General features: G+C 54.3%; 7 protein-coding genes across 7 annotated transcripts; 4 read left to right on the top strand and 3 right to left on the bottom strand.

Annotated features, from left to right (window-relative positions):
* Positions 1–1,009: 1,009 nt before the first annotated feature.
* On the bottom strand, positions 1,010–4,704 carry BDP55DRAFT_726512 (CRM1 C terminal-domain-containing protein; the record flags this gene model as incomplete). The annotated part of the gene is made up of 9 exons (XM_060579157.1): positions 1,010–1,247; positions 1,300–2,098; positions 2,151–2,621; positions 2,671–3,439; positions 3,494–4,215; positions 4,265–4,336; positions 4,394–4,466; positions 4,535–4,564; positions 4,639–4,704. 9 exons carry the CDS (start codon positions 4,702–4,704, stop codon positions 1,010–1,012), a joined length of 3,240 nt encoding a protein of 1,079 aa, XP_060432331.1.
* Positions 4,705–6,405: 1,701 nt separating this feature from the next.
* BDP55DRAFT_547484 (alanine-glyoxylate aminotransferase) lies at positions 6,406–7,716 on the bottom strand (the record flags this gene model as incomplete). The annotated part of the gene is made up of 3 exons (XM_060568743.1): positions 6,406–6,848; positions 6,908–7,533; positions 7,628–7,716. The coding sequence occupies 3 exons, from the start codon at positions 7,714–7,716 to the stop codon at positions 6,406–6,408; spliced, it is 1,158 nt and encodes a 385-aa protein (XP_060432330.1).
* Positions 7,717–9,070: 1,354 nt separating this feature from the next.
* Positions 9,071–9,861, top strand: BDP55DRAFT_692273 (MJ0936 family phosphodiesterase; the record flags this gene model as incomplete). Its single annotated transcript, XM_060577093.1, has 3 exons — positions 9,071–9,139; positions 9,230–9,640; positions 9,739–9,861. 3 exons carry the CDS (start codon positions 9,071–9,073, stop codon positions 9,859–9,861), a joined length of 603 nt encoding a protein of 200 aa, XP_060432329.1.
* A 367-nt stretch (positions 9,862–10,228) lies between these two features.
* On the bottom strand, positions 10,229–12,571 carry BDP55DRAFT_692272 (shugoshin; the record flags this gene model as incomplete). Its single annotated transcript, XM_060577092.1, has 3 exons — positions 10,229–11,969; positions 12,022–12,466; positions 12,523–12,571. 3 exons carry the CDS (start codon positions 12,569–12,571, stop codon positions 10,229–10,231), a joined length of 2,235 nt encoding a protein of 744 aa, XP_060432328.1.
* A 433-nt stretch (positions 12,572–13,004) lies between these two features.
* Positions 13,005–13,554, top strand: BDP55DRAFT_692271 (DASH complex subunit Dad2; the record flags this gene model as incomplete). Its single annotated transcript, XM_060577091.1, has 3 exons — positions 13,005–13,218; positions 13,275–13,334; positions 13,388–13,554. 3 exons carry the CDS (start codon positions 13,005–13,007, stop codon positions 13,552–13,554), a joined length of 441 nt encoding a protein of 146 aa, XP_060432327.1.
* Positions 13,378–14,504, top strand: BDP55DRAFT_50641 (uncharacterized protein). Its single transcript, XM_060567669.1, has one exon. It carries the CDS (start codon positions 13,715–13,717, stop codon positions 14,357–14,359), a length of 645 nt encoding a protein of 214 aa, XP_060432326.1. The 5' UTR covers positions 13,378–13,714; the 3' UTR covers positions 14,360–14,504.
* A 144-nt stretch (positions 14,505–14,648) lies between these two features.
* BDP55DRAFT_547577 (uncharacterized protein) lies at positions 14,649–16,905 on the top strand (the record flags this gene model as incomplete). Its single annotated transcript, XM_060568753.1, has 2 exons — positions 14,649–15,168; positions 15,218–16,905. 2 exons carry the CDS (start codon positions 14,649–14,651, stop codon positions 16,903–16,905), a joined length of 2,208 nt encoding a protein of 735 aa, XP_060432325.1.
* Positions 16,906–17,018: the final 113 nt, after the last annotated feature.

Below are 17,018 nucleotides of genomic sequence, written 5' to 3'. Positions count from 1 at the left end.
AGTACGACAGGATAGTTTGAATCAAATAGTATAGTGCTCACCCGGTACTTGATTCATATACGCCTGTTCAGCCTGGCGGAGGGATATCTGTACCCATGACTGTATCGAGGCTCGCGACTGGCGTTGATGGCTTCAACCGTGATGGCTGAAAAGCTTGTTTGAGACTCCTTGAAAGGAATGAAAACCACGTGATTTGAACCGTGAAGGCTTATGCATAATCAACTTTTCTCTTAGGTGCCCCTTGGCTACGACTGAAACTATACTGAATTGGCGGCAGATAGAGCGGTGACGGTCAGAACTTCAACAGTTTCACCGATGCAGGGCCAACATAGATTATTTCACAACTTAGAATCGTGACCCACTCTATTGCCTGCGCTGCTGAGGTATCATAATCACCATTTTTCTTGCATCTTGAATCTGAGAGGCAAGATGACTCAAAGGCTCAGAGGCGCATCACGAAGGTAAGGCCTAGAATGCACGAATGACGTGTTATCTATCTGTTGATTTGCCTACAGAAAAAGCTTTCTACCACTAAGATGGGTGTTCCGCCTTGGCTGCATGTATAGCTTTTGTTTTGATTTATTCCTTCTCCATCCGTCATTTCCTCCACTCGCCTCAGGGTGGGCTTCAAGGTCCAGTCCTCTTCGGGACGGAAAAGGACTGGGCATCAAGTCGCCCTCCTCACCATTTTCCGTTGCCAGATGAGTGAAATGAAAAAAAAAACGGCCCCGTCTGTGTCAACGCCAGGGGGCCTCAAAAGAGGCGAAAGGTTATCCTGCAATCGTCATGTCATCTATCCATGGTATCACTACAGAATGAGCGGGCGGTTGTGGGCCGCAGAGCCAGGGGTTGGTGAGTCGTGCTCTAGTCCGTGACGCATGGCTTCTGGTCAGAGCCCGTAGAGCTCCCACTCATCGAAAATGTCCTGTCCCTTGGAGTCTCTCGTCGCGTTATCTACGCTCTCGAGGTTCCTTTTCGGGGCATACTCGGTTCGTAACTCTTGAGCAAGTCACAACTCGTCATCCTCCAGCTCCGAGGGCTTCAGCAGACCGCCAACCTTGCCACGGCGCTCGAGGTCCGCCGCCTTGGCGTCCCGCTCCTGTTGCTCCTTCTCAACTTGGAACAGCTCCGCATTGTCGCCGGCGAACTCCTTCAGGGAGATGAGGAAGTCACGCAGGTTGAGACGGAACTTGTCGTACTGGGTGTTCAGCGAGAACAGGCCCTCGACAAAGGTCTGAATTTGAGCGCTGGATATCATGTTAGCATTCGTCACGCGTAAATTTTTTTGGTGGTACTCACGGTTGTAGGTTGGGGAAGGCACCACGAAGCAGGTTAGCCACGAAGTTAGCAAGGAACTCCTTGTTGGAAGTGCCAGCCGCGGCCTGGTCGGGGCTGTAAATCGGGCCCTGGATCTTGGCCGCGCTTCCGTCGGCGGGCTCCACGAAGTAGAACATCCTCATCAAAACCATAGACTGCGTCTTGAAACCTGCCTTGTGGTCGTTGTCGGTGAGAACGAAGAAGACGTCCTGCAGGATGGTGATGAAGAATTGCTGGAAGAAGGCATTGGCCGTCTGCACATCGGTCTTCTCCGCAATGTTGTTGATTAGCTCCAAGCACATGTTAAGTCCGGCAGCCTCCACGTCGCGATTGTCGTGCTTGAACGCCCACGAGCATGAATCGATGACGAACTTGAACTGGCGGTTATCCAGCTTCAACAGCGCGGGGAAGCAGTGAAGGTTGATCGCCCGAAGAAGGTTGAAGAACTCGACACGGTGCTCAGGGAACTCAGAGAAGTCCTTGTTGATCATATCCAGAGTACACTCGAAGACGTTCTCCATGATGTTCGGGACCTGGTCCTCCATCAAAGTGGATAGCTTGGTGATAATCGCAGACATGGCCTTGAGGACTTCGGCGTCACGGGCGCCTGGCACGTTGCGGTTGTAGTCGATCAGGATGGACTCCAGCAAGGGCGGCACCATCTGTTGGCGCACAGATTGCAAATCCTCGGCCTTCTCAACGTACGTCTCAACGAGCTTGAGGATCTCCTTCTTGATCGTACGCAGTCCACGGACATGCGGCATCTTGGTAGCGATCTCACCTGTAAATTGTCAGCCAAATGATTCTTTGCAAGGTTGTATGTGCTAACTCACCCTGCTTCTGGACAGCCTCGGAAATGAGTTCACTAGTAGCACGGTACATCTGGAGCATGTCGAGGAAGATGCGACCGATCTGGGGGTAAAAGTAGGGGCCGATGGATGTGCAAGCGGAGACGTTCGTCTTCATGATGTTGCCAATAACCTTGATTGTCTCGGCATCCTGGAGAATGACGGGGTTGACCCGGGCCTGCTTGATGATCTCATCCCACGCCGCGTTCGGAATGGCCATCAGATCGCTGAGCAGACGCTCCTGCTGGTGCTTATTGCCCTGAGCAGCCACCATGTAACCGCATGCCTCGTAGAAAGTGTGCACTTGCTGAGGCGAGAGATCGCAGGTGATCTTGTGCATGTTGCGAACAATCTCCTCAATGAAGGGTTCCTGCTCACTGGGCTGCAGGGCAACGAAGTGACGACGGCACTGCCTCGCGATCTTGATGAAGGTATCGCAAGCCATGTCCTGGACACCTGCGAGGGGTCAGCATGATATTCATAAACAATGTGAAGTAAGACGTACCCTCGTGCGACTCATGCATGAACTCGAAGAGCTTATTGACGACAGTCTTAAGGAACTTCCAGTGAGCCTTCAAGAACCGGGGGTATTGTCCAACAATGTACATAATGTTGGAGGCGACAACGGCCTTGTTGTCCTTGCCGCGCTTCATCTCGGTGAGGCCCAAGAGATCCTTGATGACAGTGACGAGGAATCTCTTCTCAGTCTCCTCGTTCATGGCCAGTGAAATCGAACCAATGGCCCAGCAAAGAACGTTGCAGTTGTGCCATGACCACTCGCTGCCATCAACCTGCCGGGCGAGCTTCTCCGTCATGATGTTCTCGGTGTCGACAACGTCCAAGTGCGTCAGGTACACCAAACACTCTCTGATGGTCTTGTAAAGCTGTACTGTGTCGCTCTCCTTGACGAACTCGCGGACGATTTCTCCCTCATCGTTCTCGACAATGAGGACCTCCTCAGGACGGACCATCTTCTCAATCATGACGGTGCGAAGGTTGGACAGGACCTCGTTGTACTTGTGCTTACGGAGCGGGTAGTTGTTGAGCAGCGACGGGTTCGGCGCGCCGCCTCCGGACATGCCACCGGCCATGCCCATCAGGGGGTTAAGCTCGGTCATGGGGAGCTGCTGCATCTCATCGTAGAGCTCGTTGACGAGCTTCAGCCAGTAATCGAGGCAGATCTTGAAGATCTCGCGGTCGTTGATCTGGGATACGCGAATTAGGTAATAATGACCGTGAGTAAGGAAGTCCCGGTTGGGCAAGTTCTCAATAAGCTGCGAAATGTTAGCTTCAACACAGAAGCAGCAAGAGAGAGGGAGTCGTCTCACATTCAGGTGCATGCCGAAGAAATTGCACAAGAAAAGAGCCAAATTCTGAATGAAGCCCTGGTCTCTAGAGTTGCTTTGGCTATATGTCGACTTGAGGTCGAGGGTGATGGGAATGATGGTGGCGATGGTGGTCAGCACCTCGGTGAACATCTTGACCAGCTGCTCATCGTACGAATTGGGCTGGCCGGGCCCACCGGTTTGCAGACCGCCAATCTCGGTCAAACACTGCAGGGCGATGTTTCGGAACTCGGGGACAGGCAAAAACCGTGTGCGCAGGGTGTCGATGAGCGGCGTCTCGAAGATGTAACCGAGGGGAATCCAGTTGCAGAAGCGCAATAATGTCTCGAGGGTGGCCTTGACCAGGCTCGGCTGGTCGGCGGTATTCAGGACCTCCTGGCAGAGGGTGAAGATTTGAGAAAACTCGGCGCACATGGTGGTCTTCAGATTCCGGGTCTTGGTGGATGTCATTTGCTCAGCGGAGTAGTCGAATACCTCCTCGGACAGCAGGCGCAGAATGACCATGTTGTTCTCGCAAATTGACAGACTGGAGTGGCACGACGTGATGATCTCGTTGATGAACGTGGGCCAGTTGTGAGGCCATTCTTGCTTCAGGATCGAGATGAGAACGATGTTGAGCTTGTTCAGCAGGATCTTCTGTTCCTTCATCGACTCTTCGGAGCTCGAGCACTGGATAATGAACTGCACGACGAAGTTGCGGATGCCTGAACATTGTCAATACGAGTACAGGAAGTTAAAAACAAATTCACGAACCTTGGCACTGGTCTCTAGGCAGAACCTTCCATCTCGTCATAATGACATTGTCGAGCACCTGCAATCCCAAGACTAAAAACCGTCAGCTGTTTTGCACCGCGCCGTCTTGGTGGTTCGCGCCCAACATACACTTTGTTTGAGGGTGGGTCGCTTCGGCGAGGATCTTGTCGACCAGGAGCCAGGAATCTTGGTCTTCCTTGAACTGCAGTAGGAAATCGAGTTAGAGACCATGGTTCATGCTTCATGGATGGGGTGGTGTTGGTCGCGTACCTGGTTAAGCGTAGCTTGCGCTTGCTTTTGCTATATTTCGAGAATCATCGGTCAGCCTCGGCCAAAAATCTCAGACGGAGCCGGGGCAGAAAACTGCAGCGCACCTGTTCTCCACGGCCCTCGTAGAAGGAGCGGACGATCTCGTCCAGCTCCGGGATCGTGATAGCCATCGCTGGTGGTGCGGTATGGGGGGCGGGGTGTGGTGGACGACAGGTCGATCTCGATCGCAAGACGCAGCAACGGGGTGAGGGGGAATCTGGTCGCGGCACAACTCTCCCCAAAGTCAGGAGGGGGGGCGAAAGCGAGGGCGCGGTCGCGAGGGGTTTTGGAGGTTCGGTATACGAGCGCTACGGCTGATGCAGCAAAAAAAGGACGAGTTCGTATGTTGTTCGCGAGGGAAGATCTGTGCAATTGGAAGAGAGAAGGAAAGCGGCAGATAGGTGGGAGGTGAGGGAAGTCTGCCTGGCGTGAAGGCGAGGATAGGTTGGTTATCGAGAGAGCAAAAGAGGCGGATGGCGGGGGACAATCAATTTTGTCAGCCGCCCGCTAACTCCACCAGCCACAGGTAGCGATACCGCGTCCACCTAACCTACGGGTACGGGTCAGTGTTTCCTCACTCTCTTACCGACCTTTTGGTCTCCAATTTACAAGTCACCGTGCCTAACTACTACAGGGCAGCTGCGAAGCTTGGGCTTGGGCTAGCCCTGCACTTGACCTCCTCTCGTTTCTTCAGTGGAAGACTTGTGCTTCCATCTCCGCCCATAGAACCTAAAGGTATCGTGCCTTCCCGTCTTCAATATAGCACTGGATTGTGGTGTTAGACCCAAGCATGAGAGGTAAGTACCGCGGTACCTCCCAAGGCACTGAGGTGAGGTGTCGATGTTGCTGCACAGCACCCCTCTTTTCCACCTGCACTCACCTGGCGCGTTGAACCCTGTCAGGCCCGACCACAAACCTCACCTAGCAACCAGACAGCGTGACAGCTACTGCCACTTTGACAGTGCACCACCGATGCGCGTCATCGGTGTCATGTCTACACCGACAGCTCACCTTTCCGCTCACTTCCCTCTCAGTCTTCACCTTGCCTTGCCGGCACGCTGCACATGGGTTACTCCTCTCCATCTCCGTCAGCCGAAGCGCGTATGAAATTACAGTGGCGCACGGCATCGGGCTTTTCTTTCTCACTCCCAAGTCGTCTATCTTGTTGGTTTCGATTTCCTTTCGAGCTAGCCACCCATCTCAACACCCAGCGAGTCCAAGTACTAGTACAAACTCACTCCTCACTCCTCACCCCCACCTACCCTACAGTACCTTTATACAGTATCGCTTTACCTCGGAGAATTAGACGGCGATGCGTTCGACAGATGTAGCTTGGCGACGCATCTTTGATGTACCCCCAACCTTTAAGGAAGTATAAAGTCTAATAAAACTCGTTGATCATTTAAAGAGATATCGTGTCGCTGATCCCATATTTCACAATAAGGAAAGAGTCAGCAATGCTATAGTACACTAACTTATTGACTTGTCGGCATGTTACTCGGGGACCAGTCGTTCACCGTGTAAGATGATCCCACCTCATTGTAGCCTGACAGGCAAACAAATTGACAAGGAAGCTGACATATGAATACCGCGCGCCTGACCTGTGACCCCCTGTTTACAATGGGCCGAGGAGAACGAACCGTTGCCATCACACTTATACTTTTGCCGACTAATCACATTAAGCGCCGCTTGCCCTGGCTGTCATTATTACTTTGACGCAATTGTTTCAGCTTTGATTTCTTTTTTCATCATACTTGGTTCAAAGATTGCCATGCCAGATCTAATAAACATATAATTGCTCGGGTTTAGCCAGTCTATTCGAACCCCCCAGTCTACTCCTTTTTGTAGCCAACCTCAAACAAACTGTCCTGCAGAGCCTTGATCGCATTATCGATATCTTTGCGGTTGGGGTCCGTCACGCTGACACCCATGTGCCCGAAACGGATGTACTTGGGCGCAATCTCCTTGTGAATACCGCCGGCAAAGATGATGCCCTTCTTGGCGAGGCTGGGTAGCACGTCGGTCGCCTTGACGCTCTCGGGGAGGTAGATGGCGGTCATGCCGTGGGCCTGGTCCTCGGGGTTGGCGGCGACCTGCTTGAGTCCGAGGTCTGCGACGGCCTTCTTGACCTTGTCGGAGACCTCCTTGTGCCTGGCGAACCGCTCGGACAGGGGCTTTGAGAGGATCTGGGTGAGGCCGGTGTGCAGGGCGTGGATCAGCTGGGGAGAGGGCGTCGCGAAGTAAGAGGGCTTCTTGGCCTCGTAGTTTTGCATAACTGTGTGACTTTGTTAGCGATTCGAAATTCCTACTCAATTTGTGCGCCACGAAACTTACCAGGAGTCCAGTTCTTGAACGAAGCAAAGTACGACGCCGGGGGAGTCTTGCGCTGGGCAAACGCCTTCATGGCCGCACCGCTGAACATGGAAATCGACAGACCGGCGGGGACACCAATGGCCTTTTGACTGGCTGTGATGACACCATCGAGCTTCCACTCGTCAAACTGTATCTCCTCGACACCGACACTGCAGACACCGTCGACGATGACGAGGGTCTCGGGGGAGACCTTCTTGACCAAGGCGGTCAACTCCTTGAGCTCGCTCAGCACGGCGGTGGACGTATCGACGTGGGTGACGGTCAGGACCTTGTACTTCTTCTCGGACAAGGCCTTCTCGATCTCGGGGAGTTGGGGGCGGGATCCGACGGGGGCTCTAAGCTCGGTGACGTTGGCGCCGTAGGTCTTGAAGCAGTCCGTGAAGCCGTTGCTGAAGTAGCCGGTGGCGAGGACAAGGACATCCTCACCGGCCTCGACGAGGTTGGCGGCGACGAGGTCCCAGCCAAGGGTACCGGAGCCAGAGATGACAAAGGGTTGCGCTGAGGGGTCCTTGGTGATGAAGAGCTGGCGCAGCATGGACAGCGCCTCGCCAAAGGTGTTTACGAAACCGGGACCGACATGGCTCTCACTGGAGACAGGTATAGGTCAGCATGGTGTTCTGGATATACCGGAAGAGCATCCGGTGGAGACGGAGGGGGTGCCGGAGGGGGAGGACTTCAGACCTGTAGTGGCTCATGGCCTGGAGGACGGCATCGTCGAATTCGATGGGCCCCGGGATGAGGAGAGTCGAGTGAGGTGGTTGGGAAGACATTGTGGAAACTGGTCGTACCTATGGATGGTGTGGGTGTGAGAAGGAAAGTTGGGTATATCGATTGAGGGGTTTCTGGTCTAGGTCGATCAAAAAAGAGGGTGGACTTACAGCCGTTGATGTAGTCGTCGCAGGTTCCGATGGTCGCAGGTGTCTCGAGATGAGCGATACCCGAGCTGATGAGGGGTTGCTAAGGTTGTGGAGGGGCATTCTCCCCTGCTTCGCCAACGTGCGGAGAGGGAGCTGGAGCCGCCTTAGGGGAACGTGCATGTGCGCCTATGCGTCATTCACACCTCGGGAGGTAAGCCGATAGTCTTTGTCGGACGGAGGATGTAATTGGTCTAGGAACAAAGAGTTGTAAGGGCTCTTACGATTTTGCTCGGATCAATCCCGTCGCGGGGGAGGACAAGTCTAGGAAGAGGAGGCCGAGAACGACTTTAAAGGAGCGGATACCGGGGCCGAAGTCTTTTGAGGACCCCTTGTTTAGACTACCTTGGGTAAATAAAAAGCAAACAGAGTACGCAATGCCATGGAGTAATCCTTGCCTTGATTTTTTATTTTTATTTTCTAAATTCTGTAAGACGACAATGCTGTCGTCTGTCTGGCTGCTGTGTCCCCGCCTCTAAAGGTGGCTGGGCTTTGGTTCTTTTGGGGGGCTTTTCTGGAGCACACTAGGGAATTGAGCGTGGAGGGACGGACAGACAGTCGAGTTCGCGTTTGGAAGTCAAGCAAGCAAAAGCCTGAGGGGAGACAAGGAGTAAACTCGGCATTCAAGTCCGAGTCAGGAGAGTGCCGTGTCTCTTACCGGTGTCCTGGCGTCGGAGAGTGGAGAGCTCCGAGTCCAAATGAGACTGTTGAGAGCACCTTAGCAATTACGAATACAATTGACAGGATGGCATGAGCCTGGGAGCCATGAGGAGCTCCCTCCTGAGTTCGGGGGATGACACCGGACGACATCGGCGCTTTCCCAAGTTTGGGAGAGACCTGCTGAGCCACGAGATGGTGGAACATCCCACAGGAGACTGTGGCTTGACCTCCATCATCAGCCCCACTTGACCGTTGCAACTGAGGCTGGGAAAGCGGTCGCAGCGGCGGTGCATCATGAGCTACATACACCGAGCCGACACAGCGAAGCTACCCTATCAAGGACAACCACGCCGAATCACGAAACGACCATTTCGATACCTCGCCGCCGGAGCCACATAGACCATCGTCGCATCGTTTCAGCGATCCACTGACACACTCAACCGGAATCGCCCCGGCTCGCGGACCTTGAATCGGCCGCGCAACTCTAAGTCTCAGCAGGCAGCTCCCGAATCCCCGGCGCTCCCATCACCACCTTCACCTCCCCGTCAACATGGCGTTCTTAATTCTAGTCATTGGCGATCTCCACATCCCAGATCGCGCCCTCGACATTCCCCCAAAGGTACACCTCCTCCCCGCTCAATTCCACGCTCCGGCCACCCTTCTCCCGTAATAGCTTCAGTAAGCTAATACATACCCCCCAAACAAATAGTTCAAGAAACTCCTCGCCCCAGGAAAGATCGGCCAGACCCTCTGCCTAGGCAACCTGACAGACAAGCACACGTACGAGTACCTCCGCACCATCGCCCCGGACCTCAAGATCGTCAAAGGCCGCTTCGACGTCGAGGCCACCAGCCTGCCCCTCACCCAGGTCGTCACCCACGGCTCCCTGCGCATCGGCTTCCTCGAGGGCTTCACACTCGTCTCCAACGAGCCCGACCTCCTCCTCGCCGAGGCCAACAAGCTCGACGTCGACGTCCTCTGCTGGGGCGGCACCCACAAGTTCGACGCCTTTGAGTACATGGACAAGTTCTTCGTCAATCCCGGCAGCGCCACAGGCGCCTTCACTGCGGGCTGGGGCAAGGACGGGGAGGAGCCCGTCCCGAGCTTCTGTTTGATGGACGTGAGTATATCCATCCATTGACTGCCCACTAGTTGGCGAGGACTACGTCCAGTAGGGGCGAGACAATGTTGTACTAGTTTTGCTGACCATTATTTCAGGTGCAAGGGATTTCTCTCACTTTATACGTGTACCAACTACGGAAAGACGACAAAGGCAACGAGAATGTTGCTGTAGAAAAGGTGACATACACGAAGCCCGTGGAGCCATCGGCGGCAGCATGAGTCAAGGGCGCAATGAACGAGACAGGAGGGCGTTTAATCAAGGACGTGGACATTTGCAAGAAAAAAGTGGAAGATCCAGCCATCATCGACTGGTTGTCATGATTCAAGACACCACACAGGAACGTAGGCAAATGATGATCATGATAATAATATAAGTTTCAGACAGCCATTCTCTAGGGCGTCAAAGCTCGCAATGCTCCCAAACATGCACAATAAACCTAATCGCGTCTCCCGTGGTATCCAGACAGCAGTGGCCGGTCTAAAGGCCTACTCAGAAACATGGACAAAACAAATAGAATGGTATTTGACAACGTATCCAACTCCAAAAACACCGGTGCTAGCCGTCAGTCTCATCATGTGGTGGTCATTACAACATCATGCTCCTTCTCCGCATCGAGACTTTGGAATTTGTTTCCTGAAAGTCGCTGTTCTCCACACTCTCGAAGCTGCTATCCTCGATACTTTCTGCTTCTGCGCGATTTCTTTTGGGCAAGACCATCGACGCTCTCTTCCTGGGCCCGCTGGACTTGGGCCGTTGGCTCCCATCTGCCCCCTCCACTCTGAAGTCCTCCTTCGTAGCAGACGACGCTCGTCTTGATGACTTGGACTGGCGCGGTGGCAGAGCGAGGTCCTTCGACTCAGAGACGCGGAATGTGTCGCTGGCTGGAGTTGAGGCGGGGAACTCGTAAGGATCAGCCTCCCTCTCGGGCGACAACGTCGATTGACGGCTGGTCGTCTTCTCTAGGGGAGTAGAGCTGTTAGGGTTGTGTTGAAAAGATCTCTGTCCTTCGCTCTCGCTGATCGAGCCCGACATCATGGCAGACGATCGTTTCTTACGAATTGGTTTCGCTACGGCGAGCAGCGGTTCCGGCGATGTCGGTTTGTCGATAGGTTCATGAGGGCCCTTTTGACTTTGCCGACTGATTGCAGACGGTGAAGCAGCAGCCGCAATCTGCTGCCAAGTAGCATCGTCGCAAGATTCGCGTTTAATTGTTGGTGCCGCGTCCGTCGCAGATGGGTCTGAGCTGGCGCTGCCACTACGCTGAAGGTACCTTGTCTGACCAGTAACGGCGTCATAAAGTTCCTTCGTAGGGCGTCGCATCTTGTCACGCAGATTCGGCTCTGCGTAGCTGACCGAGGCTCGCGCCCGCCTGCTTGGCCGCGAAGTTTCGCCTTGAGAAGAGATGTCGTTTGGCGGGGGCGTATCCCGAACACTCGGCAGGCTCATTCTAGACGCTGGCTCAGGGGATGCTGGAGATAGGAGAGCGGCTTCGATAGGGACGGCTTCTGTGCTGGGCAGGACATCAACAGCGGGTGCCGGTGATGGCACAGTGGCAAGGACCACTTCGACTGGTTCAGGCTCGGATATAGATTCGGCTTCGGCCTCTCTGATCTTCTGCGCAGCCCGCTGGCTTGCCGCGCGCGGCTTCGGCTTCTCAGGGGCGGCCTTTATGTCATTTGCTGCGTCCTTGGAACTCTTCACAGGAGAAGCCATGTCGTCATTCGTGCTCTTGGCCGACAAAGGCTTTCTCGAGTTGACTGGTGCCGACATCCGCTCTCTAGCTTCACGGCGTCTGTTGGCGAGCTCTTTCAGGGTTTGCCCGCTAGGTTGCTCGCGTGCCTCAAGCGGACGTTGTTCAGGCTCTTTCGACTTGGAGGGTTCGATGGGTGGTTTGGTGATCTTGGCTAGGTCATCTCCCATGCTGTGCTTTCTCTTCGACCCAGCCTTGGCAACGATCGGATGCACGGGGGGCAAAATGGGAGTCTCCTTGGGTGGTCGCTTGGCATCGGGTCTGACTTCTTCTGTCTTGGTTGCAGGATCGGGCCGTACAATGACATTTCTCTCAGGCTTCTGTGTCGTTCGGGACACGGGTGCCAGAGCTATTACTGGCGCTGGTGATGGCAATTGCACCGGCGAGCCACTGGTGGCTGCCTGCGGTTCTGCGGCACTCAGGGGTTGACGAGGGGATCCGATGTCAACGGAGTCTGCATCGACGAATCGGGACATTGGTGGCGGACCAAGTTCGGGAGAGTCGGTGGTATCGACGTTGTCTGTCGTATCGGTCGTGTCGGCGGCCTCTGAGCATAGAGCGAGGATCTGCTCACGGCTTGGTCATGTTAGCAACGCAAGCTTGACAACAACCATCACATCCGACTTACTCAAGCGTTGCCCTCGGATAGGACTTGTTCTCTGTAATAGGTGGTAGACGGCCCTCCTGTAGCGCTCGAGCCTCTGTGTCCTTCACTGGCTCACGGGGCGGTCGTCTCTGGGGAGGGCTACCACGCGGCAGACTTGCTCTGGAAATCCGTCTGCCTCGGGGGCTCGCGTGCCTTTTCGTGGGAGGCTCTTGACCGAGATTGGAAAGAAGAGACATGCAGTCCATTAACTGAGATTCGAGTCTGGACCTGATGTCCAGGGCGTGGTCTGCTATCCTCCGAGCATTGCTGTCCTCGAGCTCCTTCTCCAGCTCAATAATTCGGCCATTTAACTGAAGGTTTTCTGATAGGGAACGAGAATAATCTGCTTCGAGGTTGTGGATGCGATTTAAGTGAACAGCATTTGCTCTGGCAAGGTCTCTGTTTTGGCGCAATAGCTTCCTACGTACTGCAATAACACAAGTTAGTCAAGGAGATGAGGTGAAGACGAGTAAGTAAACATACGCGTGTCGATGCTATCTGTAGATACGGGGGGTTCGTTTAGTCGGGCCATGGTGCATTCTGGAAAAGTGAACAAAAACCCAACGCGTGATGAGACCAAAGGTGAGGAATGAGGGAGTCAGCTCAGCGAAGCATGACAAGAAGGTGGCTGGGACAGTGACGATGGGGTCGGGGGGAAGGGAGAAAATTTACCGAAGTGTCATTTATTTACACCCGGCCTAATTGGGTCTAGTATCAACAATGGTGCAGGGAAGAGGGGGTTGCTGGGGGCGCAATTGGACGGGCCCAGCTCTCCACCGCCTGCCGCATCCTTTTTCATGTGCTCACTCTCACCGAACCTTTGTCGATTACTCTGACCTACAGAACGCTTTCAGCCCTCTTGATTCATTACCCCGCCACGACGTTCAGCTTCTCCCAACTCGAACCCGAAACACGACGATTCCTTTACGAACGCAAAGTGATAGACTCACCTACCATCTAGAAAGATGTCCTTTCCAACCCGATCACTCTCGACTCGGCTGCCGGGCGCTGGGTCGCAAAACGCTTCCGCAGGCCCGTCGCCCATGCTGGTTGCGCGCATTGCAGAGAAGAAGGCAGAGCTGGAGCACCTGAAGGACTTGCGCGATCTCAGCGCTGCCGTTGCAGGTCAGATGGAAGCACTTGAGCAGAAGCTGTCGACACTTTCTGATGGCACAGAAGGTCAGCATGACCCATTGAGGGAACCATAATGAGTAGCAAAGCTGACGGATAAAAAGCGATTGCCATGGTAATCAGCAACTGGCATAACGTGCTACGCGCTATCAACATGGCATCCGGTAGGTTCAAGCTGCATGCAATGCACATGACAGTAACTGATACCGAAATGTAGCCCAACTTGCCAAGCCGCCTCCGCAAGAAGAAGCGTTGGAATCGGAGGAATCCAGCATGTCTCTGCCGCAGACACTGGTTCGCATTCCGACAGAACACGCTCCGACGCTCCAGGCGCAGGCCGAAAACGCAGCAGAGAACGCAGAGAGCAGTATGGCTACGCCATGATAAGTTTCACGAGAGATGGATCTATGGCCCGAAAAGCAAAACCTCCCTTGGGAAGCGACGAATTTCGAACCGGAGGTACGTTTGGTCCCTGACTAGGTCAGCCTGTGTGGTGCTGCTGGTGCAGCATACACGACCAGATCTCTCGAGATGCCTATGGCAGATGCACATAGAAGAGAAGCCATCATTGGCTAATGAGCCAGAACAATGCGGAAGAATGGCTTGGGAAGCTCACGTTGGAACCGTTGCCGGAAGCTACCAGTCTGTGGCATGCCCAAGTGTTGGCGGAAAGCTACACATTCTAGCGTCCTGTTCCGGCAGTTTGATGCCGACGCTGGATTGGGCAGGGAGGCTCCACCCCAAGTCAACAAACACTAACCTAACAAGTGAGGTGCGGGGTTCCAGACTCCCAAATGGACGGGAAGGACGCGACTTGAGTCTGAACGCGTCTCTTAGTCATCTCTATCTGGGCTCACCCGTTGGCCGTTGCCATTGCCACGGAGCCGATGCAACGAAACGGGAGGTACCTCGCCCTCACCCTCGTGGCTACCCGAACGCCCTTGGCAAGCTGGCCCTGAGAAATAGGTCGGGACTCGGGAGTGAGGGGATCTATCGAGCCTGCCGCGCCCATGCTCATTTGCTGTTGGTTGGTGGCTTTATTGGCAGGACACTGACAAGTAGGGGAAAGATCAAATTGAAGCCAATTTCCCGCCATCTTGGTGGCTGTCAGGCTAGAAATCCTCCTCTTCCATGTCACTGTTTGTCTTGCTTCCATTCCGCTTCCATCTCAAAGCACCAAGCACTTTAGCCCATCATACTCGAAGAGCTCTTCTTTTTGGACACATTCAGCCCTCTCCTCCACACTTTGGCTTGAACCAGAATCATACGGCCAATACAAAGAGTACTGTGTACGAAGTAAGGATACCTAGTGTTCCAGCCAATAACCCCGCCATATTACACGTACCCCAGCTGGTCACAAGCGAAATTGCTCGCCAATCCCAGACAACCCACGTATTGCAGCCCATTGTCTTTCAATTTGTCTGGGGTCGGCGGTTCCTTGTCTGGGTTCAGGTCGGAATCGGAGATTGTCGAGCGTAATGGGTCGCCTCTCTCGATCCAACACCGTGGGACACGGCTTCGGTATCCTCGAGGACCCCTCTGGTCCCGGCCATCGTGCTTCATCCGACGCAAACGGCGCTCACATCTCCAACGACGTTGCTGCACTTGAAGATTGTGACACTCATAGTCACCAAAAAACGCCAGAATTCATCGACGCTTTAACCGACAAACTCAAGGAACTACATATTTACAGTCCTAAAAAGAACCGTGCCGACAGATCACTGCTACAACCTGCACGACGACGCCGCTTGACTCGATCCTCTATTGACACCAAGATCTTCCCAACCCTTCAACACATTAGGGAGGAAGTTGCAATCTGTGACGGAAACTCGACTGTGACTAGCCCTACGCAAGGACCAGTCCTTGCCAACTTGCCTCAAGACACCAAACAAGACGAGGGTATCCCACCATCAACTGAAACACGTGCTGCCGTACCTACTCCCCCTCGCCAGACGTCGGACTCATTCGAAGCCAACGGGTCCAAGTTCTTCTCTGAAGGTTCGCTCATCTGACTGCTGCCATGTGGTCTTTCAACTAACCATATTAGTCCTACACGCAATTGGCCTCGAACAGCAACATCTAGATCCTGATTTTGACATACAGAAGTCCATCGCACGGCACAGGGCAGGTCAGTATGACTGCGTACTTTCGATTCCGAACCCAGGCGGCCCGGCTAGGCGCAACAATGCGCCCAGCAAACGAGCAGACACCACGCTCGACTACGGCTGCAACGTCTTAGTCCACGCCGACCGCACTGAGGAAAGTTTTTGCAGCCAGCGCAAACCGGCTAACGCCTTCAAACTTCTAGCAACACCTCTGATATTTGACGAAGCATCTCGGAGTGCGTCATATTCATCTTCAAAAAGCGACGACAACATGGCTGTTGCAGAACCACTTGTTCGGCTTGCCTCTCCAGCGCCTGCTGGATACGAAAACACCATGACGAAGTCTGCCATCAATGTATCCGTCGTTGAACAGACTCACTCCAAGGAGTCGTCTTTAGACTACGTAGACCATCCAAAGGACAGAGTCGTTTCCTTCTCGTCTACGGACGAGAGCAGTGTCCCGACGGAAGATGTTCCCCGCACTCCATCGAGGTCGACCTCGACTAGCTCGCGATCTCGAATTGAGGACTCAGTAGAAGCCATCGATAAACTCGAGGAGGAATTGGAGGCTATCAACACGCGCTTGGCGACACCAAGCAAGTCGCGACGGATTCAATCTCTGACGGACGAATCTACTACGACAGCTTCCACAAACGAATCAGTCACCAAGCGATCTGCCTCAACATTGAAGCGCACTCAATCTGTCGGCGCTGCTGCCAACGCGTCGTCCCAGGTACGCGCAAACCAGAGAAAGTCGGTCAACTTTGACAACGACACCCAAAAAGGATCGCCTATGCAGGCACCTGCGAGAAGGCATGTGGCTCGTCCAACCAGCCTTCTGCCGCCCAAGCCGCCTGCTAAGTCCACAAGGGCTCCTACAAAGCCCTCGTTTGAGCTGCCAGGCGAGGCTACCGCTCGCGATATCAAGGCGAGGCGCGACGCTCGCCTGGCTCAACAGGCCCAGGAGAAGGCCGCTGCGGCAGTGCCCCAGCGAACCAGATCTCTCAAAGCGCCGACGAAGCCCAATTTTGAGCTACCCGGCGAGAAAATCTCAAGGCGCAAGAGGGAGGAACGAGAAGCCCGTCTCAAACAACAAGAAGAGGATGAGCGGAAGCGTCGCGAGTTCAAGGCGAGTCCTATCAAGGCGAGGCTTGGGATCGCTGCGCAACCTCGAGAAACCGTGGCTAGTCGAGCTCGCCAGAACAAGGGATCTGAGGCCAACGACATGGAAAGCCCGTCGAAGCGCTCGTCGATTATGGGCACTCCTCGTACACTTGCGAGATCAGGTTCGACAAGGTCACCGCAGATTCGCGGCAGAGGTATCTCACAAGCCGGTACAGAGACTCAGTGTCGCGCTACGTCTACATCTACCGGCAGTATGAGCGGCAAGCGAAGTGCGCTGTCTGTTGAGGAAATGGAGCAGCAAAAGGTCAAGGGTCGTGAGGTCTTCCACCGTGACAACTCTTATACCGAAGACAAGGAGCGGGAGCGCCGCGAACGTGAGTGGAATGCGAAGATGGCCCGTGAGCAAGCCGCGGAACGCTCTAGGCAAGCGAGCCGAGAGTGGCGTGAAAAGCAACAACGCAGCAAGCTCGCTATTCAGGCTGCCGCGGCAGGCCAGGCGGCATGATTTGCGGTACGTAGTTTTTGTTTAGACCCTTATTGGCAGGGTCCGGACTCGTTGTAGGATTATTTGACCAGCGCGTGGAGCCTGGCACCTGTATTGATTGAGACTGCGCGGAG

Source organism: Colletotrichum godetiae (assembly GCF_030913485.1).
Source record: "Colletotrichum godetiae strain CBS 193.32 chromosome Unknown BDP55scaffold_11, whole genome shotgun sequence".
Taxonomy (NCBI): domain Eukaryota; kingdom Fungi; phylum Ascomycota; class Sordariomycetes; order Glomerellales; family Glomerellaceae; genus Colletotrichum; species Colletotrichum godetiae.
This window is presented reverse-complemented; position numbering and strand designations above follow the sequence as displayed.